General features: G+C 38.4%; 1 protein-coding gene across 40 annotated transcripts in view; it reads right to left on the reverse strand.

The window, feature by feature from the left end:
* Nucleotides 1-24,031, reverse strand: part of CC2D2B (coiled-coil and C2 domain containing 2B) — a 100,906-nt gene that overhangs the window by 63,492 nt on the left and 13,383 nt on the right. For 13 of the 40 annotated variants that reach the window (XM_078391273.1, XM_078391278.1, XM_078391280.1 and 10 more), the window contains exons 2-12: nt 17,434-17,502; nt 15,464-15,532; nt 14,735-14,804; nt 14,150-14,238; nt 13,845-13,913; nt 11,401-11,493; nt 10,266-10,440; nt 9,096-9,232; nt 7,709-7,834; nt 6,710-6,919; nt 2,541-2,638 (exon numbers count right to left, since the gene is read on the reverse strand). In XM_078391273.1, coding sequence (XP_078247399.1) covers nt 2,541-2,638; nt 6,710-6,919; nt 7,709-7,834; nt 9,096-9,232; nt 10,266-10,440; nt 11,401-11,493; nt 13,845-13,913; nt 14,150-14,238; nt 14,735-14,804; nt 15,464-15,532; nt 17,434-17,472 — 1,175 coding nt within the window. In that variant the 5' untranslated portion in view covers nt 17,473-17,502. Of the gene's footprint in view, nt 1-2,540; nt 2,639-4,581; nt 4,712-6,709; nt 6,920-7,708; nt 7,881-9,095; nt 9,233-10,265; nt 10,441-11,400; nt 11,494-12,837; nt 13,782-13,832; nt 13,943-14,149; nt 14,239-14,734; nt 14,891-15,433; nt 15,533-17,433; nt 17,503-20,494; nt 20,633-24,031 lie in introns of those variants that run through there. The other 27 variants (XM_078391283.1, XM_078391281.1, XM_078391303.1 and 24 more) reach the window with 25 other exon arrangements.

Raw genomic sequence — 24,031 nt, forward strand, 5'->3', positions numbered from 1 at the left:
TTGGAATGTTAAGGCCAAAGGTTTTTTGTCTTCTAGCAGAGTAGCGAAAAGGGAATGATTTTTCTCTCCATAGAAACTGATGATAAGCTCTCATTGCTACTCGATAGTTCACAACTCTTATTCTGTAGATTGTTGTAGATAATCTTTTATCTATAATAGATGTACTTGATGAATTACATTTGTATATTACAAAGATAATTCATCTAGATTTGAAAGATGAATTAACCTATAGTCAGGGTTCCATCTTGGTTGCCCAATATCAGTATTTATACATTATTTTCTAGTGTTTATTTGTTAGTTATTTATTAGTTTAAATGCACACCTCAAACATTTAGTGGACAAGCCATTACTCTGGGTGGCTTCCAGGAAATAACACAAATATACAGCAATTTTAAAAATGAACATATAAAATAAAAAAACCCTTTGGCAAACCATGGGTCAGCATAAACTCACTCAAAAGGGGCAAGGTTTGTAAAGGCCTGGATAAAAAGCCAGGTTTTCACTTGCTTTTGGAAGCTCAGGAGTGTGGGGGCCAATCACACGTCCACAGGGAGGGAGTCCCAGAGTGGGGTGGCCACTACCAAGAAGGCCCTGTTTCTGGTTGATGCCTTCCAGCGCTCTCTCGGAGCTGTCACCTGCAGCATCAAGGATTAGGAAGTGTGGGTGGGACAGGACCTGAGTGAGAGGAATTCTGACAGATAGCAATGTCCTAAGCCATAAAGGGCTTTAGAAGCTAACATCAGTACCTTGAATTTGGCCCAGAAGCACTCTGGCAACCAGTGAAGGCAGATCAAGATGGGTGAAACACGGTCAAATTTAGATGTATCAATGACCAAACTGACTGCCGTATTTTGCACTTGCTGCAGCTTCCGAACCACCTTCAAGGGCAGTCCATGTAGGAAGCACTGAAATAGTTGCTCCTTGAGATTACCAACACATGAACAAGTGTTATTAGGGACTTTTTGTCAAGAAGGGGATGGAATGCTGATCCTTATGTAAACAAAATGGCACCAGCAAAAAAATGCACATCAGTAAGATCTCACATGCTCAGAAGAATATACTTTAACCTCAAAACAGAAAGCAGAAACCTAGGTTTTTATGTTGAAAAGGAAGAAAGGAACAAGGAATAAAATTGGAGGGGACTAGATTATTCTGCAAAATTTTCTATTTTGTTCCTCAAAATACAAAATTCTTAGCATTAAATATCTCTTAAAACTACATTCATCTTGTGTCTTTCTTGAACTAACCTGGTTGTGTGCAATATTCAAAAATAAACATTTTTATTCGTCCATGTAACTTAGAAGGGGAGGTCCCAAGAGTATGCATTGGATGTCCCTCTGCTGTATTTATGCATGACAGGATTTTGTCCCCAATCCAACAGGTATAAAATTATCCAAGCTCAGTATCAGAAGAAATTATGCAGATTACCTACTATTAGGAAAACAATTTGCCCTCTGTGAAGGAGCAGAATGTATGAGTGAGCCACCCATGATAATAGAGGCCATAGAAGGAGGAGAAGAGGACAAAAGGAAGGTAGAACAAAAAGATGAAGGGGCGACAGTTATAAAAGACATGGGAGAAATAGAATCAAAAGAAAAGGCGGGAAAGACAGAGGCTTGTTTAGCAGAAGAGGCGAGAGGGAAAGAGGGGGCAGAGCAAGAAGTGGGAGGAAGATATAAATGAGGAATGGGTGTGCTGGTTCAGTTCAATGGTACCAGATTATGAGTGAAAGAGAGCTGAAACCCGAAGGAAGGAGTTTGAAAGGATTCGCACTCAAGGATTGTTAAGAGACTTTCCTAACCTGAAGGTTGGTGGATTGATGCCTGAGCCCAACCTCGGTGATCCGAAACCAACGAGGTATATGACAAAGGAAATGATGGTGATAGTGGCACCTGGTGAGCTGGAGTTGCAAAGAGAGGTGGAGATAGCCCACAACAGGTTTTACGACAAACCAGATAAAAGAGGCTAGATAAAGCATGCATGCTGTGGGACGATCTGTGCCCTCTGAAGTACTCCTCCCCCAACACCGGGAAGGGTACAGGGAATGGCGTACAGGGAATGGTGTGGGGGACATCCCTGTTGAGTCCTTGGGACTATGGCAAGAGTTTTGGTTCTGTTAATGGTGGCCTGTTGCCGGAGTTAAGAGTTTTTGATCCTATAAGTAATGTGCTGGAGGAGATAAGAGTTAATAAAGATGAAAGTTTGAAAGTTATAAAGACATCTCTGTTGTTATCTCCCTCCGAAGAAGAATGGTTGCCCCAAAAAGTAGAAGAACCCATTCACACCCTCTCTGTCAACAGGATCTCTACAATAAATATAAGAGAAATACTCCACCAGAAATGAAATTAACATATACAACTGCAATGAGAATACAACTACTTGTCCCAACTATCACAAATTAATGGGATTTAATGAATCAATACTAACGCAAGTGCTGTATATTTAAACAGGTCTATTTAAGCTGGGACTAACAGTCTACTGTTCTTGCAACATTTAGCCCTAGAACATGTTCAATCTCATCAATTAAACAAATACAGTACCTTATTTGTGTCCTGTAATCCTTTAGAGTGTTTGTGCTCAGCTTACTTGTTCTGAAATTCTTTTCTGCTAGTTTTGTGGCACTTATTAATGCTTTGAGCTGCAATAAAATAACTTTTATTAGCAAAATTAACATTAATAATTTCAGAAAGCATTTTGTAAAAAATACTGTATATATATATATTAGACTGATAATGGGCCATAGTGAGCAGCCACCATGTAAAACTGCAAAGCACAAAGCACTATGAATGGAAATCACATTTTCTAACACATCCAAGATACTTCTAGTACACATATTGAGTTCAGAAAAAAGTTCTTCATACATTTCAATGGCACAAGATACGGCAATTAGAATAAAATATGGTGACAGTCACTTGCTGTTCTGGTTTTTGAAAATGTGGCTAGCAGCAATTAGAAGACGCAGACAGAACTCTGGTCTGATCTATTGAAGCTACTTTTCTGTCCTGTTCTGGAAGTACCGTATTACAGTAGTTGACAAAACCTGATATCCAACCAAACTGTTTCTGAACAGGATCACGTATGTTAGAAGGGATTACATCAATTTACATGTAGTCTATAAACTGTGCTTTAATATATTTTTCTGTCTTCCAGTACTTAAGTTCCTCTTAACGTGAACAAAACAATAATTTTTAATTTAATTTCTTGAGCAGTCTAAGAAAACAAGGACATTGTTGGAGGAGTGAGGCATTTTTAGTTGAAACCAACACAGCAATGAAACAAAACATCCCTCACATTTCTATCTCTATGGCCCCTTTCAGAATTTGAGGAGACTAGGGGACTATGAAAACAGTTTTAAGAGGTTTTTGTTTGCTGATCAGTGCTCCTAAGTTGTTAAAAGTGCAAGGGTAGATCGGGAGAATGGACTTGGATGCTCCTGGAATAGAGAATTAGCAAGAATCTCTTCCCAGAGCATTGGGATTGTACAGCCCCAGGAAAACAACTCATTTTATTTGAAGCTAGGGGCTCTTTTGCAGCAGGCTGGTGCAATATAAATAGAATTGCTTAGGTTGGGTAGAGGTTCCATTTGATGCAATCCTCACATCCAAATGGCATGTAGGAACTCCATCGACACTATTTGGTCAAGCTCTTCCCAATATCATGAAGTGAGCCACTTTAGGATATCCTCAAATTGAACACATTCTCTTCCCCTCAGTGGAAGGGCAGAGGAACTGAATTTTTTAAAAGACTGTGGTAGACTATTACTGAGGTGCAGCATCACTTTAAAGAAGTGAAAATATATTTTCTTTGGTTTATCTAAAGGGCCAGGTGAGAAACTGCCCACAGCTGAATCTTACCAGTCCTTTAGGAGAAACTAAAGAAAATACAGTATTGCTCTTTCTCCTTCTTAAATGTTGCAGCACCTCAGCAATAGTCTACCTGAGTTTTAACAATTTTTTCACTTCCCCTGCCCCTCTCTTGAGGAGTAGAGGAAATGCTAAATTTGCACATATCCTGAAGAGGCTTGCTTATTAACAGCTATGAAGGTTCAATTTTGGTCTGTTCCCAGGGATCAGATACACCAGAAACAGTAATCCACCTGGACCAAAAAAGTAGAAGACTCTGACAGGAGCTCAAAAAGGTGCAGTAGGATAGCTCTGTGGACAGTTTGGTTTGCTCCCAGTGATTATGTCATGTAATCCGGGGTCCCCAACCTCCAGTCTGTGGCCTGGTGCTGGTCTGTGGCCTTGGCAGTACTGGGTCACAGAGACAGATCTCCTGTCACCCCTCACCCCACCTGCATGTATGCATGCCCCACCCATCCACACATGCATGCAAGAGCACCCTGCCCATCTGTGAGCCTGCCCCATCTATGCGAGTGAGCGCACCCTGCCCACCCCTCGCACCTGTGACCATGCCCTGCCCCCCTGTGAGCATGGGGTGCCATGCCCCCATACATGGACCCCACACCCCCAAATGGCTGAGTGTTCAGAAAAGGTTGGGAATCACGGATGTAATCGTTGAAAAAAGAGAGAGAACCAAACTGTCCCCAAAAGCAGATCAAAGAATGGAACAAATGCCCACCTGATCAAGACTTAAATCTGTCAGTCACAGAACATCCCTCCTCTTCCTCTCCTTCTCCTTCCATTATGGAATGCTTGGGGGAAAGTGTATTCAGTTTTAGTGCCACGCTGTCCATATCTTTGTGTTTCTTATTTTCAAAGTCAATAAACAATATTCTGGGATGTTCAGATTTGGATTCAGCAGAGGCATGTTCCTTTAATTTGTCATCTTTGAAATCTATCCAGGTCAGTCCATATGGATCTGTAATTCCCTTGAACCCAAACCACATATGGTCATTATGTACAGTCATGGCCAAAAATATTGGCATCCTTACAATTCTGTCAGAAAATGCAGTCCTTCTCTCAGAAAATTGTTGCAGTTGCAAATGTTTTGGTACTCATGTGTTCATTTCTTTGGTTTGTGTTGGAAAAACACAAAAAACAGAGAAGAAAAGTCAAATCTGATGCAATCCCACACAGAAACCCAAAAATGCACTGGCCAAAATTATTGGCACCCTTAACTTAATATTTGGTAGCAATCCCTTTGGAAAAAAATAACTGAAATCAATCACTTCCTGTAACCATGAATGAATTTCTTATACCTCTCTACTGGAATTTTGGATCACTCTTCTTTTGCAAACTGCTTCAGGGCCTTCAGATTTGAAGGATGCCTTCTCGCAACTGCTGTTTTGAGATCTCTCCACAGGTGTTCTATGGGATTCAGATCTGGACTCATTGCTAGCCATTTCAGAACTCTCCAGCACTTTGTTTGTAACATTTTTTAGTGCTTTTTGAAGTGTGTTTCGGGTCATTGTCCTGCTGGAAGACCCATGATCGCTGGTGGAGACACAGCTTTCTGACACTGGCCGCTATGTTGCACCTGAAAATTCTTTGGTAATAATCAGATTTTATTATACCATTCAGTCAAGGCATCCAGTGCCAGAAGCAGCAAAGCAACCCCAAAACATTTTTGCACTTCCGCTATGTTTGACTGTAGGGACTGTGTTCTTTTCTTTGAATGCCTCTTTTCTTTTTCTGTAAACAGTGCCATGTCCTTGACCAAAAAGCTCTACTTTCGTCTCATCTGTCCACAGTACGTTCTCCCAGAAGGATTGTGGTTTTGTCATGTAAGTTTTTGCATACTTCTCTTGCTTTTTTATGCCTTTGTGTCAGCAGAGCTGTCCTCCTGGGTCTCCTACCATAGTGTCCCTTTTAATTCAGATGACGACGGATATTGCGAGCTGACACTGTTGTACCCTGTGTCTGTAGATCAGCTTGAATTTGTTTGGAAGTTAATCTGGGTTTTGTATCCACCATTCAAACAACCTTTTGTTGTAATTTTTCAGTAATTTTGCTCTTCCGTCCACATCCAGGGAGGTTAGCTACAGTGCCATGAGCTGTAAACCTCTTGACGACGTTGTGCACAGTGGACACAGGAACATTAAGATGGAGATTGACTTGTAGCCTTGAGATTGCTGATGTTTTCCCACAGTATTTTCTCTCAAATCCACAGACAACTCTTTACACTTCATTCTTTTCTCCATGCTTAGTGTCACACACAACACAAAGGTTGAGTCAACTTTTCTCTATCTTAACTGGCTGCAAGTGTGACTACAATATTGCCCACACCTCTTACTTGTGACAGGTGTGTCTAAATACAAATTAAAGGAGCATTACATGCTTGAAAAGCAATTATTACTTACAATTTAGACAGGATGCCAATAATTTTGGCCAGTGCATTTTTGGGTTTCTGTGTGAGAGTGTATCAGATTTGACTTTTCTTCTCTATTTTTTTGTGTGTTGTTCCAATGGTACTCACAACATTTGCAACTGCAACAATTTTCTGAGAGAAGGACTGCATTTTCTGACAGAATTGCAAGGGTGCCAATATTTTTGGCCATGACTATATAAGGCAATATCACTTTTTTTGCTAAATAACGTAGAAATGAGGCAATAATCAAACCAGGACATGAGACTACATATGGAAAATAAAAGGTGTGCATTTATTATTGTATAAACATCAGTAATTCAGATGCAGCATATCACAAATGGCATTCTGAGGCCACACAATTTATTCATTATGCTTTCAAATCTCTCAGCTTTTTGACTAGAACCATAGCATAGCACAGCGCATCATAGCATTTTCTTACTTTTTCAGAGAGCAAGCGAGTAACATTTTGCTGTTGTCTTTTCTGGAAGCCTTCATAAACATCAAACAATCTGGAAGCCAACACTTGTTCCAAATTGAAAAGAGAATGGTGACTAAAGACAATACTTGATATATTAAGATCTAGTTGATAAATTTGAGTTTGGTCTCCTGACTCAGATATAATACAGTTTTCTAGTTCACGTTGCATTGCCTGCATTATAAAAACAGAAGCAAAACCTTTCCTTACATTAATTAATTTTGAAATACTGTAGCAGGATTTTAATGTAAATGTGGTCTGAATGAGGAATTCATATTGGTACACACATTTTTAGTGCTAATAAATGAGTTCAAAATGTTACCAAAACTCTGTAAAACCATTTTGAACAGGCAATGGGACAATCATAGTAAGTGTCTGGTTGTGTATATACATATATATTAAAAATATTACTCTCAAACTATTTGAGCCCCTTTTATAATTATTTCTATTTTTTTAGCATTTGCTACTAAACATACAGCAGCTCTTCAAGTAAAATGGCAGTAACAGCCCTAACTGTACACACACACTCTCTCTCTCACACACACACACATGTATGTAGCAGTACAGTATTTACTTATTGCGCCTAACAATGATAACCTAAGCTGTACACAGAAGCATAAACATCACATACAAAAAAGGGCATGATGAACAGAAGCCTGTTATGTGGCAGCTGCTACTGAATTCCTTCAGCTGAAGTATTTGAGCTGAAACTTAAAGATGTTTTATAACATTTGTTCAAATACATTAATTCTACTTTTTTTTAGTACACTGCATAATGTGTAGCATAATAATATTCTCCTGTCTGCTCATATTAAACTGTAAAGAGGAAGAATTATTTCATTTGAAATACATTATCAATCTCTGTGTATTCGCAAGGCATTTCCAGACAAAGTATATTAAGAGTTTTCTAATGAAAATAACCCAGTCTTGTGATAAAAGTAAAAAAAATGGAAGCAAACAAACCTTCTTGTACATTGTCTTTAATTGTGTGCTGCTCTCGACAGGAAAAGATACTCTGCAACTATTTGATTGTTTGATTGGAGAAGGTAATGACATTATTTCCCCACTTTCTTCAAACCAAACTTTTCCCTTCATAAAAATCATTCAGAAGCACAAAGAACATTGAACAAATCAGCTGTTAATTGTGGTCAAAACATATCACTTAAGAAGCAGTGGACTTAAATGACTAAAACAGTCATAAAGGGGGATGCATTAAAGGAGAGTCAGCCATTTGTGGGGAATCACTCCAGGCAGGATCTGGGAGTGAGGGACAGGCCGCTGGTTTGAAAAAAGGGGAGGTACAAGAAAGACTCTATCACTGCTTGTGCGCCTGCCTCAGTTCTGCCAATTTTTAACTATTATTAGGCTTGCAGGTTGTTGTCTGGCTGGGAGGAAGTGCATTATTCGAAGAGGAAGGGGGATGAAGTGACCCAGGAGGTTGTCATTAAAGCCATTCTAGACAGGAGGAATTATAGAGGGCAGCAGTGTCAGTACTATGTGAAAGGGGGCACAAGCAATGCTGGTTTTTAGCTCCTGGGCTAAAACTGTGTTTTTAAAAGCAAGCTCAGTAAAAGGGAAGTCAACAACCACTGATGCTGTTTAGGTCGCAGTGGCAGTCGGGAGTGGTGTGCCAGCTATGCCTGTTCCTGGAGCTATCTGACTTGGCTTCAATGGCATATGTCTTACTTACATCCTGACTGAGTCACTGTAATGCACTCTACATGGGATAGCCTTTGAAGAATGTCTGGAAACTTCAGCAGGTCCAAAATTAAGCATCCAGACTATTGACAGGGGCTGGTTACAAAGGAACACATAATTTCCTTTCTACAATAGCTGCACTGACTGCTAGGCATGTGCCATTTTCCCCTCCCCCTGACCTTTTATTACTCCAAATTCATTCTCCAAATTCCACCTGCCAGACACACACCTAAATTGTCCTCATCTAGAGAAAGGTTGTGCTGGAAATGACTGTTAGGAAAGGATGTTGCCCTGATGCTTCCTGGGAACTCCTTGCCAAACAGGCCAGAGTTGCTCTTTCCATGCTATCTTCCCAGTTGCAGGAAAAACCTTTTTATTCAGGCAATTCTTAGAGATTAAGTACCTTAAACAATAAGATATTACCAATGTGCTGTCATCTTTTTGTAAAAGATGAATTACTGTTAGTATTGTTACTCAAATAGTCTTTTAATTTTACTATTATAATACATTTTATCCAACTTTGATGTTTGTAATTCTACTGTATTTAATGTTCTATTTTTTAAAAAAAATAATAAGCCACCTTGAATCTCAATTCTCAGGTAAAAATAAAATAAGTAAACAAAATAAACTAACTAAATAAGAATACTTCTACCCCCTTTTCCTGAAGAAGACGATTTTCCATTTTGTGGCACATTGTCCTTGAAATATAAGGCTTTTTAGGAATATAAAATCCTTCATCTTCTAAGAGTCGTGGCAACATATTGTTCGGCAATTTTGAGCTATGTATAACTGAAAATAAGCAATATGACTTTCAAACTACACACATAAGAATTGTAAAATCAAAATTATACATTTATGGCATTAAGATCAGTCCCAGAAAATTACAAGAAATCCCAATGCATAGTGAGGTATTTCTAACAGGAACTCCTGTCCCATCTGCCACCTTCCATAATCCTAGTGCTATGAATTTTTAAATAAGCATTTTCTTTCTTCTCTGCATTTTCCCTTTTTCCTCCTGAATTGCTTTTACTGACATGAGATCTCAAACAAGTGTGATACTTCTCTAACTGTTGCAACATTAAGCCTGCTCATTTTAAGACAGAACCATTCCATATGATATGCCCATGTGAAGGATAACAGGGAAACCTGCCTGTTAAATGTAAGGGCTTTTCCACATGGAGACTAAAGTACAGTATCTGGTTCAGTACTATTCATTTGTTATTTTTCTCACTAACCAGATGACAAAGGGCGTAACTACCGGTAATTAACCCCATTTGTTTTCTCATTTTCCAGGGTTTTTAAAAAATCTCCCTGGCAGGCAAGTGTCATTTTGAAATGGGCTTTGTAGTGGGGAGCAAATTTCAGCAAAACTGCATTTCTATGCGATTTTTGTGTGTGTCAGAGGCTGCTAGTCAAAAGCTTTTCATGGGTTTTAAAAATAGGAGAGGGGAGATTCCAGAGACAAAGGTTCAGTGAAGAAGGAGCTTTAAAGTATTTATTTCCTGGAAATGTCAAAGAAGCAGTTTTCAAGGATTTTCATGGATATTGCTTTTGCAGTGCTGTGTAAATGGCAGCACTAGTAAGCTCTAGTTCTCTTTGGAACAAACATGCATACCTGTGCTTACTTCCTGCAATACTGTACTTTTGCCCATCTTGACATGCCCTAAGTAGAACTGACCTAAGAACTATTAAGTCCCTTTATATACTCATGCACTTGTACTGGTAAATTAACAGGTTAGACTATCCAGTTTCTACTGCACAACCATTTATACAGACATTTGGTAAGGTCAGGGTCAAAGTCTTATTTTGAAACATACAATACCTGGGGAAGTACTTGGCACAAAAAGTTGATTGAAGTGTTTGTCAAAATTTCTGCATTCATATTCAGGTGGCTTTACTTCAAGCAATTCCGGCAACAATACACGTTCCACATGATTGAACAGTGGAGTTTGTTCATTTAAGTCATAATTGTTCTGATCAGTACCAGTTATTGATTTCTATTATTTACCATGAAGAAAATCAGTGTGAAATATTGATCTCAAAGAATAATCGACAAATAATGAAAAAATGTATTACATAAAAATACAAGAGTAACAGCCACAGTAGGGCGAATTGTCATATATGTTTTTCCTTGTTTAATTGGCTCAGAAATGCATGATGACAGTGCTGGAAGAATGTATAGGCTACAATATTCTACAGGAAGCTGTCTAAATATACACTGTTATCCTGCATTTAAAATAGTCTCTCGATTCATGAATGAATGATACAAAGTATTGTGACAATGTACCTTGTAGAACTTTGAAAGTATATATTGCATAAGCAAACAAGGAAAACCTCATTATATACTTTGTTATTTTGTTTATATATTCTGGGTTACGAAAGATAAAAATATTGAAAAGGTTTGCCATTATTTATGGACAAAGCGAAATACAGTGGTGCGACGAAACCGCATAGCGATTAACTTTTTGCGATCGCAAAAGCGATTGCATTGCACTGTTTCCTATGAGGTTTTATTCCTATGATCGGTTCCCCGTTTCGGTTACCGATCACCGCAAAGCGATGATTTTTTAACAGCTGATCGGCGGTTCCAAAATGGCCGCCGGGTAAACAAAATGGCTGCCCGCTGTGTTTTTGCGCAGATTCCTCACTTTAGAGGCAGCGAAAATGGCCGCCGTATAGAGGATCTTCGCTTTAAGGTGAGTTTTTTGCCCATAGGAATGCATTAAACAGGTTTTAATGCGTTTCTATGGGCTTTTAAAAATCGCATAGCGACAAAATCGCTTAGCAGCGATTTTTGCTGCACGGATTAACGTCGCTATGCGAGGCACCACTGTAAATGAATAAATTACAGTAATTTCAAATATTGGGAGAGCCCTTTGAAGGAAGCAGTCCTAATTATTCCTGCAACTTAATGCAACATAAATGAAAGCAATTTATATGAAGAAAAACAGAAATACCATGTCATCAGTTTGCTCAGTTTCTTTTAGCTTTGAATGGTCTTCAAAACTGGAGGTGAAAAATTCAAAACCTTCATCTAAGGGGACTTCATTCTAAAATTGGAAAAGCAGTTGAGTAATTATCTATCAATAATATGAATCACTGCAGTCTTTTTTGTCTTTTTTTCTTCACTAGTTCTTATAGCTAATTACAACAGAAAGGAGCAAAATTCTGACCAACTGTAAGCTTCAGTGGGCACAGAAATGTCTATCTGAACCATTATAAGTGTAAATAATTTATGTATTTTGGTTTGATGTTTGGGAAAGGGAGATCTTAGGCAAACCCTCCACAGACCCTGATGCAAAAACCACAGGTCCCAGCAGCCACCAGATCCACAAACAGAGGCTTTTAAGTAAGATTTTGAAAAGCTTTTTTTGTTGACTGGAAAGTTCTTGGAAGTCCTTGGAGTTGCAAAAAGACACCTAGAAAAATGCCCATGATTTTATACCTAACTATACATAGCAGTGGCTTCGACAATAGCTTTGATTTCTCCTCTTTATTTGCTTTACATAGTCTAGCCCTATTCCAGCATTATGCCTGAAACTAAGTAGAGAGGTAAAACGACTGTGGAGATAGAGAATCACATAATTACCCCCTGCATATCCTCCACATCCCCAGAACTCAGTTAGACCTTTGCAGACTCTGTGGAAAGGCCTATATGCAATTGCTGCCTATAAATAATTTCAGATTAACTGAGATCAAGAACTCTGCCATATCATACTAGTCACATTAACTATATCTCTTTTTCAGTTTCAGAGGCAATATGATGCTGAGGAGATGAATAGGAGAATGCTATTGCACTGATGTCCCATTTGTGTTTCTCCAGGAGCATCTGGTTGGCCACCATAGGAACACTATGTTGGACTACATATCCTTTCCATGTTGCAAATGAAGAAATGGTGAATGTGCTTGCACAAGCTACTATGCGGCTACAGCAGAGATAGAGACAGTTAGGGCTTCCTCTTATATTCCCTATGGTTTTGTCTGCTCTATTGCTTCCTTGTCTAATGGCCTGGACTAAGGGAAGAGCTTCAGAGACAAAATTCCACTACCATGCTGAGACCACTCAAACTATTCATCCCCACATACAATCCTATGCAGCCAGAAGTCTATATGATTTTATTAGGTCTGTCCTCACTTTTACTCATCCCAGCTCTTGTGCAATCGTTATCTTAGGCATGTAGACTTTTATAGCCACAAGACCCCACCATCCTCTATGAAACATGTACTTACCAAGATAAATACTTTGCATTTAATTTTTAGATTCTATGGATTACAATCCATTTCCTCAGACATACAAAGTGAAATATTTTCATGAGGAAACAATCAACAAAAATGATACTGAAATAAATCTATTAGTTTTTGAAATGCTACAATACAGTGGTGCTTCGACTTACGAACTTCCCGACAAACGACCATTTCGGGTTACAACCAGCTCCAGCCACCAAATTTTGCTTCGACTTGCAGCCGGAGATTCGAGTTACAACCAGGAAAAAACAGAGAAAAAAGGCAGGGAATTCAAAGTGCTAACTGTTGGTGGCGAAGAGGCTGCTTCTTTGTAGCTCTTTTGCTCCAGCAATTAGAGAGTGTGCGATCGGAGGAGGCTTTGGACTGCCTGGTAAGGTAAGGTGCTGGTTTGTTTTTTTAAAAAAACTGTTCTGGGTGGGTTTTGCAGTGTGGTTTTGGGCTAGAGGGGGTTATGTTTCTGTGCTGTGATGGGTCTTGCAGTCTTTGTTTTTTGCAGGGGGGGTTCCATTTCTGATGGGTCTTGCAGGGTTTGTTTGCTTTTTGGAGTCCCCCCCCCATTACCAATGGGTTTTGCAGGGTTTGTTTCCTTTCTGCTTTGCTTTTTCCCCCATTTCTGATGATTCTTGCATGGTTTGCTTTCTCCCTTGCTTTTTTTGCATTTCTGATGGGTCTTGCACAGTTTGTTTGCTTTCTCTTTTGCTTTTTTGCATTTCCAAAGGGTCTTGCACAGTTTGCTTGCTTTCTGCTAGCTTTTTTGCACTTCTGATGGGTCTTGAACAGTTTGCTTGCTTTTTGTTTCTTTTCTTTCCTTCAGCCAGAACAAATTAATCACGTTTCCGACGGGTCTTGCAGTGTTTTTGTTTTGTTTTTTCGGTGGGGTTTTTTTTTGGTGATTTTTTTTCTTCAGCCAGAATGGATTAATTGTATTTCAATGCATGCCTATGGGAAATGGTGCTTTGATTTACGATCATTTCGAGTTACAACCGGAGTTCTGGAACCAATTAAGTTCGCAAGTTGAGGCACCACTGTAGTTCTATTTTTGTTTTTGTTTTATTTGTATTAGACATGCTGAAACAGAATAATGCAGGTGCCTCTGAAAAATAAAGAACAATTCAGTTTATTGCTTCTGTAAGCAAGTAATTACCTAAACACTCACTTCAAAATTGACTTCATATTCTGCATTAAGAGAATCTTGTTTCTCAGGAAAAGAATCTTCTTGTGCAGCCTTTAAAGAAAGAATATCTTGCTGTAATCCTTTTAAAACAAAAGACCACAAAAAACAACATATATTAACCACAGACTGGCTGTATCCAGTAATTAATTTGTCTGTGATACTCCAACTGATGTGGGGATGTAGGTGACCCTCTTAAATTGGTTGCACCTTCTCCCTTTCTCAGAAACATAAATATGTACACTACACTTGAATGTCAAAGTACATGTTTAGTTAAAACAATTAATTACCTTGACAGCTTTAAACTTCCCTCTTACTCTGTCCCGTAATGTTTCAGTTAATATCCTCTGTTTTTCGATATCAGTCACAACTACTATATCTGGAAAAGAAACCAATTCTGCTTAAAAACACATTTTGTAACAAGGATACTCTAAAATACACTGCTCATATAGATTCTAACATATTCTGAAGAGCGTGGCAACAATTTATTTTTCAGGGTTTGTAAAGTATTTAACTTGACTGATATTTATCTGAATCATACAATTTTGCTTCAGATTCAGATTTCACACTTAGTAATAAAAGTAGACAATTTGAAATGAGTTTGACATGGAGCAAAGAGTACACAAAAAGCATAATTTTCTGTTTCACTTCTTTGCAGCATTTTAACCCAATATTTTTAGCTGTAAATCTGTAATGTACATTTGAATTTTGTTATTGAAATGTTCAAATATATGGAATGAATAAAAAGGTGAATGTAGTTTTGATACTTAAATTACAGCCCACTATATTATTTGACTTTTATAACCAAAATTGGCCGCTTGCTGAAAATGTCCTTAAAATTCATAGGAATACAGGAAATAAAAACACAGAGCTACCTTTCTCTGGATTTTGATCTATGGCTCCTTTTATTTGGAGTTTATATGCATGTTCATTGCCTTCAGTTTGCTACATTAAACAAAAGAAAAGGGCAAGTAAATATTTAAAAGGATTACCTCAAACTTTAAAATTGTATTTAACCAGAAAAAAATAAATATGTGACACCAGTAATACATTAAATATAATGCGTAGACTTTATCTCCATATTAAGAAAAAAAAAGTTTTACAGTTAATAAATATCCTGGGCCCATACACAAAATGCCCCCCTGGGTTTAGGGAAAGAAAATCTGCCCATCAGGCTAAAGAGTTTTATTTGGATTTTTGTTATCAGGATAACAGCTGCTATTCAACTTCAGTCTGAAGATTGTTAGTAATTATTAAGTAATGTTAAGTCATCCACATTCAGAAGCATCCTTATGATATACAATAACTTTCAAATTGACTCTGACAGTTACATAATCTGTACTGTAATTTTGATTTTGTACACCTGATCCCACTTCTCTTTAAAAACCTGAAAGCAGCTGATATGTGAATATTTGGCCCCAGATATATGTTTAATATAACCAAAGGCTGCTTTACAGAAAATTTCAAATACAAAGCAATTTATTAATTTAATAAGGCATTTTCAGTACAGAACTGAGAGAAGAACATTTTTAAAATAAAGGCTTGCAAAATTTTTGCTTCAGTAAATGCAGTACTGTAACTCAGAGATGAACGGATGAATGAACCTCTTCTCTAGCACTCTCTTTCTGTAAAGATTTCTTCTTCCTTTCAATTTTCTCCTGAACGTTTCCTTTCTAGATTAAAAAGAAAATGTTTTCAGACATCATCTGAAATGTACACAACACCATAAGTGAAATTAAACAGATGACGTTGCATAGTTTTAAGACTGATAATTTGAAAAACAAAGCTCACCAGCCAAAGTATTTTCTTTCTTAATAACCTTTCACGAGATTTCAATACCCCCCCACACTGGCTGAAATCCTGTTGCATAGTGTAGTAAAGTGCAAGTATATCCATTCAGTTCTCCATTGGTTCCACTGATTCACATTTATTGATTGATTGATTGATTGATTGATTGATTGATTGATTGTATTTATACCCCGCCTATCTAGTCATTTTGACCACTCTAGGCGGCTTACAACATGGGCTTACTCTTGTCGTGACTTACTAAGCTATGTCCTAGGATTTCAGCCAGTTGTCTTTGAAACAACTAAGCGTAATGTTAACTTATATTATTAAAAGTTTCCTATAAAACATGAATGCTCATTTCGTCATTTATCACTTTTCTGTCAACTGAAAGCAATAACACATCTACACACACCAGAGTCATAGGTTCTCTTCAGTTTTGATGAACAATTTTTCACAAGGACTGCCTTATCTAAACTGATTATTCTGCAGGTTTAAAAAAATTAATTCTTTAAAGTCAGACATATGTCTTCCACTGCCTCCCGGAGTTGGGTCAAATTCATGTTGGTAGCTTCGGTGATACTGTCCAACCATCTTGTCCTCTGTCGTCCCCTTCTCCTCTTGCCTTCACACTTTCCCAACATCAGGGTCTTTTCCAGGGAGTCTTCTCTTCTCATGAGACGGCCATAGTATTGGAACCTCAGCTTCAGGATCTGTCCTTCCAGTGAGCACTCAGGGTTGATTTCCTTCAAAATGGAGAGGTTTGTTCTCCTTGCAGTCCAGGGGACTCTCAAAAGTCTCCTCCAGCACCAAAATTCAAAAGCATCAAATTCTTCAGCGGCTAGCATTCTTTATGGTCCAGCGTTCACTTCCATACATCGCTACTGGAAAAACCATAGCTTTGACTATGCCGACTTTTGTCGGCAAGGTGATGTCTCTGGTTTTTAAGATGCTGTCTAGGTTGTCATCGCTTTCCTCCCAAGAAGCAGGCGTCTTTTAATTTTGTGGCTGCTGTCACCATCTGCAGTGATCATGGAGCCCAAGAAAGTAAAATCTGTCATTGCCTCCATACCTTCCCCTTCTATTTGCCAGGAGGTGATGGGACCAGTGGCCATGATCTTAGTTTTTAGTTTTGAAAGTATTACTTCTAGGTAATTCTTAAAATCACAGAAGCCCTCTTGTGGTTTGAACCTTACAAACCTAACACACACATAATACAACTTATACTTAGGAAGTGCACTATCATTTACTTATTTTATGTTATTCTGATCTAGAATAATCACACATTTTTTTTTATAAAATAGAAGAGTTGCCACCCCTTCTTCTCCTGATGCATTCATGTATTCTTGTGGCAAGCTGTCACACTGCCTAAAAGTTGAAGAAGCACTAGTTTCCCTAGCATGGAAATGCAGGTACAGAAACCTGCACCCATGAGATGTCTATTTTTAAAATGCCTATTAGAAGCTCAGGACATCTGCCAGAATATTCACATCACCTCACATTGATGCTTCTGGAGATACACTGAGCATGACATCCATTTTTTTAAAATGATCCAAGATTCAGGAAAACAGGAAGTCAACATATCTATGAGTTTATTATCAGACATTTAGGACCACCATTATACTCAGCTATATGTAGTATATAAGTTTGGAATTCTGTAATAATCAAATATCTGTAGGTTACTCAGTAGAACTTCCTGGAATAACAAAACTGTTTGATACATTAAATACTGTACAGTAGACAGCATATCACTACTGAAAATATATTTAAAATTAGTTTCACAACTTGCCTTCATCGTTCTATCCAATAATTCTTTGTCTGAATCCATTCCTTTTTTAAAATGCCTTCAAAGAAGAAACTGGGAAAAGATGAGAATATGAAAATGGAGCATGATTGTCAGAAGCATGTACTCCATACTAATAAATATTCAGCTAATGATTCAGTAAAAAAGTCTAATTATTAATTTGCAGATATCATTTCAAAGTGTTGCACTTAATGTCTTTTTACAAATCACTAGCTGAAATCCAACGGTAAGTCACAACAGAGTAGGCCCATGGAATCACTAGAACTTATGGAGGAGCTGACTCAACAAAACCCACTGATTCAATGGGCCGACTTTAGTTATGGCCTACTACTGAGTTTCAGCCAATGTGTGACACAGATAATCAAATTTCAATACACCTAATGTAGAATGGGGTACTCAAGTGTGGTACAATGGTTAATGGACTACGACTCAAGAGATGTGGAGGAGTTTTTAAAGAAGTTGTTGGACATCACAAAACTGGACACACTTTCAGAAGCACTACGAGAACAACCAAGAGACTATGTAAAACAAAGATGGAACTTAATATATGTTTGGGCCCATAAAAAAGCAAAAGTTTAGGGCAAAACTTTTTATGTTGATTTTTTTCTTCTTCAATGCTCACCGGAAACCTGAGAAATCTGGTCACTGTATTAGGGTCACTGTAAGTCAGTTCCAACTTGACAGGACACAACAACAATGTAGAATGACCCTGTGCTAGCGTCATCCGTTGACTGCAGCATACACTGGTATGGAATATTTTTAGAATTGAAAACAATAGCATGTTGACATGTTACACGGTATAGCCTGCACAACTTTAAATACTACAAGTCCACCACAGTCCATTCACCAGCCATAAATGGCAAGCTGTCTACACTTAAATAGTGAAACAAAGGGTTTCAATGCTGTAAGATGCTTTCTTTTATCTGAAATAGAAGCCAAAATAATGTTTGGCACTGAATCAAGCTTCTACAAACTTTTTCTTTCATCTACAGCATAGAAGTGAAGAAAGTGACAGCTGGCAGCTGTCATCAGTCTCCTGTCAGGCTACATTACACAACTAGTAAATTACACTTGATAACAAATAACATCTTATGTGAGTATGTAGCAGCAGCAGCAATATAGTAAAGCCAAGGACATTTCTTCAAATGAAGGATTTATATTTTCAAGTATACTGTAATCTGCCTTTTCTCATATGAGCTCAAGGTACCACACACTTTGCACTCATTTCACACGCTAAGAAGGTTATGCTCAAAATCCCACAAGGTAGGCTTCAGCAGTATGTGGACCAAGAACTCCCAGAAATACAAGCTGGATTTCAAAGGGGCAGAAGAACTAGAGACCAAATTGCTAACATGCGCTGGATTATGGAGAAAGCCAGAGAGTTCCAGAAAAACATCTACAGTGGGGTCTTGACTTGAGAACTTAATCCGTATTGGAAGGCGGTTCTCAAGTCAAAAAGTCTGTAAGTCAAGTCTCCATTGACCTACAGTGCATTGAAAACCGATTAATCCCATAACAGGCCGTTTTTGTTCCATTTTGGGTTTTTTCTCGTCTGTAAGTCAAATCTCAGTCTGCAAGTCAAACCTAAATTTTGCGGCCAGAGAAGTCTGTAACTCAAAAAGTCTGTAAGTCAAGGGTCCACTGTACTTCTGCTTCACTGACTACGCAAAAGCCTTTGACTGTGTGGACCATAGCAAACTATGGCAAGCCCTTAAAGAAATGGGAGTGCGTGACCACCTTATCTATCTCCCGAGAAATCTATATGTGGGACAGGAAGCAACAGTTAGAACTGGATATGGAAGAACTGATTGGTTCAAAATTAGGAAAGGGGTACGACAAGGCTGTACATATTGTCTCCATGCTTATTTAACTTGTATGAAGAATACATCATGCGAAAGGCTGGACTGGAGGAATCCCAAGCCAGAATTAAGATTGCTGGAAGAAATATCAACAACCTCAGATATGCAGATGATACCACTCTGATGGCAGCAAATCAGGAGCAATTAAAGAATCTCTTAATGAGGGTGAAAAAGGAGAGTGCAAAAAAATGGTCTGAAGCTCAACATCAGAAAAACTAAGATCATGGCCACTGGTCCCATCACTTCCTGGCAAATAGAAGGGGAAGGTACGGAGGCAGTGACAGATTTTACTTTCTTGGGCTCCATGATCACTGCAGATGGTGACAGCAGCCACAAAATTAAAAGACGCCTGCTTCTTGGGAGGAAAGAGATGACAAACCTAGACAATACAGTATCTTAAAAACCAGAGACATCACCTTGGCAAGAAAGGTCCATATAGTCAAAGCTATGGTTTTTCCAGTAGCAATGTATGGAAGTGAAAGCTGGACCATAAAGGCTGACCGCTGAAGAATTGATGCTTTTGAATTGTGGTGCTGGAGGAGACTGTTGAGAGTCCCCTGGACTGCAAGGAGAACAAACCTCTCCATTTTGAAGGAAATCAACCCTGAGTATTCATTGAAAGGACAGATCCTGAAGTTGAGGCTCCAATACTTTGGCCATCTCATGAGAAGACTCCCTGGAAAAGACCCTGATGTTGGGAAAGTGTGAAGGCAAGAGGAGAAGGGGACGACAGAGGACGAGATGGTTGGACAGTATCACCGAAGCTACCAACATGAATTTGACCCAACTCCGGGAGGCAGTGGAAGACAGAAGGGCTTGGCATGCTCTGGTCCATGGGGTCACGAAGAGTCAGACACGACTTAACAACTAAACAACAACCACACACAAATCTCTTTCCCAATTTTATATTCATAACAACCTTGTAAGATAAATCAGGCTGACATATTCTGACAGGCTAGTGCATCATGACTGTGTGGAGGTAGTACTTGAAGCCAGGTCTCTTGAGCCCTAGTCCAATGCTCTAAGCATTATATTACAAATGCTGCAGCTCTCCAGCAACAGTGGTAGATTGTGGTACCCAATTATCTACACCCAGTTTAGATTTGAACAATATGCTTTAAAAGAACCCCCCATTCTGATAAGTTGTGATAATAACAGTTATGTTTTTGGATCACGAACCAACTTACTTCAGAAAAATTTGTGATTTTTTCTGGCAAATCTCTGTGTAATTTAACAGCTGAATTTGAAGCTAAAATACACTTGAATCAACTGTTCCAAAGACAGAGAGCCAATATTAACTTCTGAGCATATGTCTCCAATGTGGCCATTAAGGGCACAAGTACAGTACAGTCTGTAATGGCAGAAAAAAATACAGTACTGCAGAACTTTTGCAAATCAATCAAATACTAAAATTCATCCTAAACGTAAACTATGACTTATACAGAAGCAGGTAATTCACATAAATGTGACAGATATCAAAGTACTCAGAACAGTGCACTTTGATACCTAGTCATGTCTTCCATACTAGGCTTGTGCAAAATAAGACTTATTAAAATACGTATGTGAGGTTCAGGCAAATGCTGTTCCTCCTTTGAACCCTCTTCCTCACACATCAGACAGAGACTCAGTTGGAATGGTTAACACTTTATTCTTTCCATCATGAATCAATGTATTTTTTCTTTAATACAGAACAAGTTTAAAACTTTAGCGCTGTGGTTCTTTTACAACAGTGTTCATAGCAATGCCCTAATGTTTAACCAAATTATCAGAAGACATTAAATCTCCCACCATTGGGATAGAAGCAACATTAACATTCAAACACTGATTTACTTGTGAAATATCCAACGCAGGTTGGTCTCACAAACTCAGCAGCCAGGATCTCTGCAAACTTTGACCAGCAATTGGCTCTTCCTACAACTGGTCCCAGGAGAAACTGCACATGGTCTTGTTTCTCTATAATTAGCTTCCCAAGCAAACCTTTCCCTTTTCTTTCTTCTTTGTTCTCTCTCCTCAATCTCTTCCCAATAGGGGAGAGGTATACAGTGGTGCCTCGCTTAGCGATGTTAATCCGTGCAGAAAAAATCGCTGCTAAGTGATAACATCGCTAAGTGAAAATAAAAAGCCCATAGAAACGCTTCCTTGCGATCATTGCAAAGCAAAATTTCCCCATAGGGACCATCGCAAAGCGATTGCTTTTGCGATTGCAAAAACAGCGTTGCAAAGCGATTTCGTCGCTCAACGGAGCGATCGCTATGCGAGGCACCACTGTACAACAATGGGGTAGGATCTGTTCTCAATCATTCCAAAGTGCAAGACGCACAATAATGGGCTCAAGTTACACAAAGCCAGATTTAGTTGAATATGAAAAGGTTCATGTTAGAACAGTACAACAATGAAACCAATTTCTTCAGCAGGTGGCAAGTGTTCCAACACTGGACACATAGAAGAGAAAATTAGACAGTCATCTGTCAGATACACTTTAATTTGGATTACTGCTTTTAGCAGGGGATTGAACTAGAGGGCCTTATAGGCCCCTTCCAACTGCATTTTTTTATGATTCTACAATCACCATGTACCACATCCTTTGAGAATTCCACTACACCAGTATTTTCTTTTGAAAGTTATTCTTAAAGAACGTGATGATCAACATGAAAAGTAGTGAAAATATTTCAAGTTATAAAATGTACAAGAGTGGTTGGAAACTTTATCTAAGAAAGGAGATAAACAAATTTTTATTTTCTAATTTTTTAAAAAATTACATCTTAACACTTTTTCCACCCAAACTATCTTTCTTGGATGCGTAATAGTGTTTAACTTTTATCCGTTGTCTTTTAAAAGGGGCTTGGGTACACAGAAGTTTTGCTCCTGTAAAAAGTATTTCCTCCTGTAAAAGTAGTCTTTTTTCAGTGAGAGTTTCCAGCTGTCCAGAGGACGTGTGATCCAATATATTGCACCACCTCCACCCTGCCTTTCTGTGCATTTTTGTGAGAGGATGCTTTATTTTGTTCCAGGATTTATCTTAGCAGGCAGAATTTAGCACTACAACACTTCCTGTGGAGAGTTCATTTCTCAGTTAGAGCCTCTAGACTGGACGTTCTTAATTAGTATTCATTTTTGGCATGTTTTCAAAAGAAATAATGAAGTTCCAGCCAGGAAATGGACTTCTAGCCAGGATTTCAAAGATCTCCTGAAGAAATGCCATTTGTAGAGATATGGCTTTTTAATGTTCAGCGTTGAGACAAACCCCAGAAAGCCTCATAACCAACTGGAGCCAGGGGAAATTGAACTTTTGTCCTGTTTTGACAAGCACCTGAGTCTTGTCAAAGTCACGCAACAGACAACTAGAAAACCCAAAAAAGGGAAGAGGGCAAGTGAAACTAAACTAGTTTAAAATTATATGTGACAAGAGCTGAAGCAATCCTTGCATGCGTAGTACTTGAAAGTAAGAGACAGAAGTAACAGAAGTGCAGTAGAACGTGATGTTGAAATGTTATGGAACCATTCCAATGTGTGAGTTATGATGTATTTTGCAAAATTACTTTTGATGTTAGACTGTTAAGTACCTTTCCATGTTATTTTTCTATATAAAAGTTTTTTAAAAATCTGAAAATTTAAAGTCCTAAGCTTTAAATAAGAATGTGGCTTCACTGTAAACTCTAATAGGATCAGCAGAAGCAAGCACATCATACCCCAATAGCTTATGGCATCAAAACACCACCTACAGACACTCACCCTATATTTACAAGAACTAACTGCACAGGAAAAGGCCTACAGTATTTGAATCATTTCAGCTTGGAAAAGTAGAAACCGCCCAGCAGCAGAGAAAAAAGCTTATTTGGGAGCAAAAAGAGTACACATTTTAATGGGTACTCTTAAGGACTACTTGAGCCTAAAGCTGTAGAATCTGTGTTCAGAGTCAAACACTATTCCATTTCAGATAAAGGAAAGCACATTTTGTCGAATTAGCAAGAATTAGAAAAAATTCTCAAGCTGTGTACCTCAGCCCTGAACAACATCCAGAGGATCCCCTAAGTCTGTGTTGCAGCAAAAATATCAGTCTTAAAAGATCGACAGACGCATCATGGCAGAAGCCATTGCAGATGAGAGTCCATGTGGTAACATTTAACCCATAAGAGTCATGTCATAATATTTTTTTAACTTTTAAGATGTTGCAGGAATTGCTTTGCTTGTTTTTTTAGGAATTAATAAATGGCTGGAGAATGTTGTAAGTACAGTATGAAGCATGGGTGTAACCCTCCTTTTTATCTGGAGTCAAGCTGAAAAACTGCAGATTCCAGAGATATGTACCTCCAATTGGGGTTTGGTGCCTTTTTTTGAAAACACATCTATTTTTCCAACACTCTTGGTTAGTTATTCTGCACTGTCTGGTCTGCATTTAGTTTTAAAATAGGTTTTTTTTAACCCCTATTTTTCTGAAATATTGGGAGAATTTATACTGTTAACAGACCTGCACAACATGGAGAGGTGAGATACAAACCGCATTACAAAAAATCAACGAATTAACTACAGTACTATGACAGCGGCCACGAATGTCACGTTCTGTCAGTACAGATTATTTAGCAGTAACAAAAGCATTAAGCGGTTTTTTCTCTCAAAACCACTTCATGTCTCACAGATAAGCAACCTTCACCACTACGTGGCCATCTACCCCAATGTAAAAAAAAAAAAAGGACGACGCCGTCTCCTTCGCCGAGATTATTAAA

Source organism: Pogona vitticeps, chromosome 3 (genome assembly GCF_051106095.1).
Source record: "Pogona vitticeps strain Pit_001003342236 chromosome 3, PviZW2.1, whole genome shotgun sequence".
In the NCBI taxonomy this organism is placed as follows: Eukaryota; Metazoa; Chordata; class Lepidosauria; order Squamata; family Agamidae; genus Pogona; species Pogona vitticeps.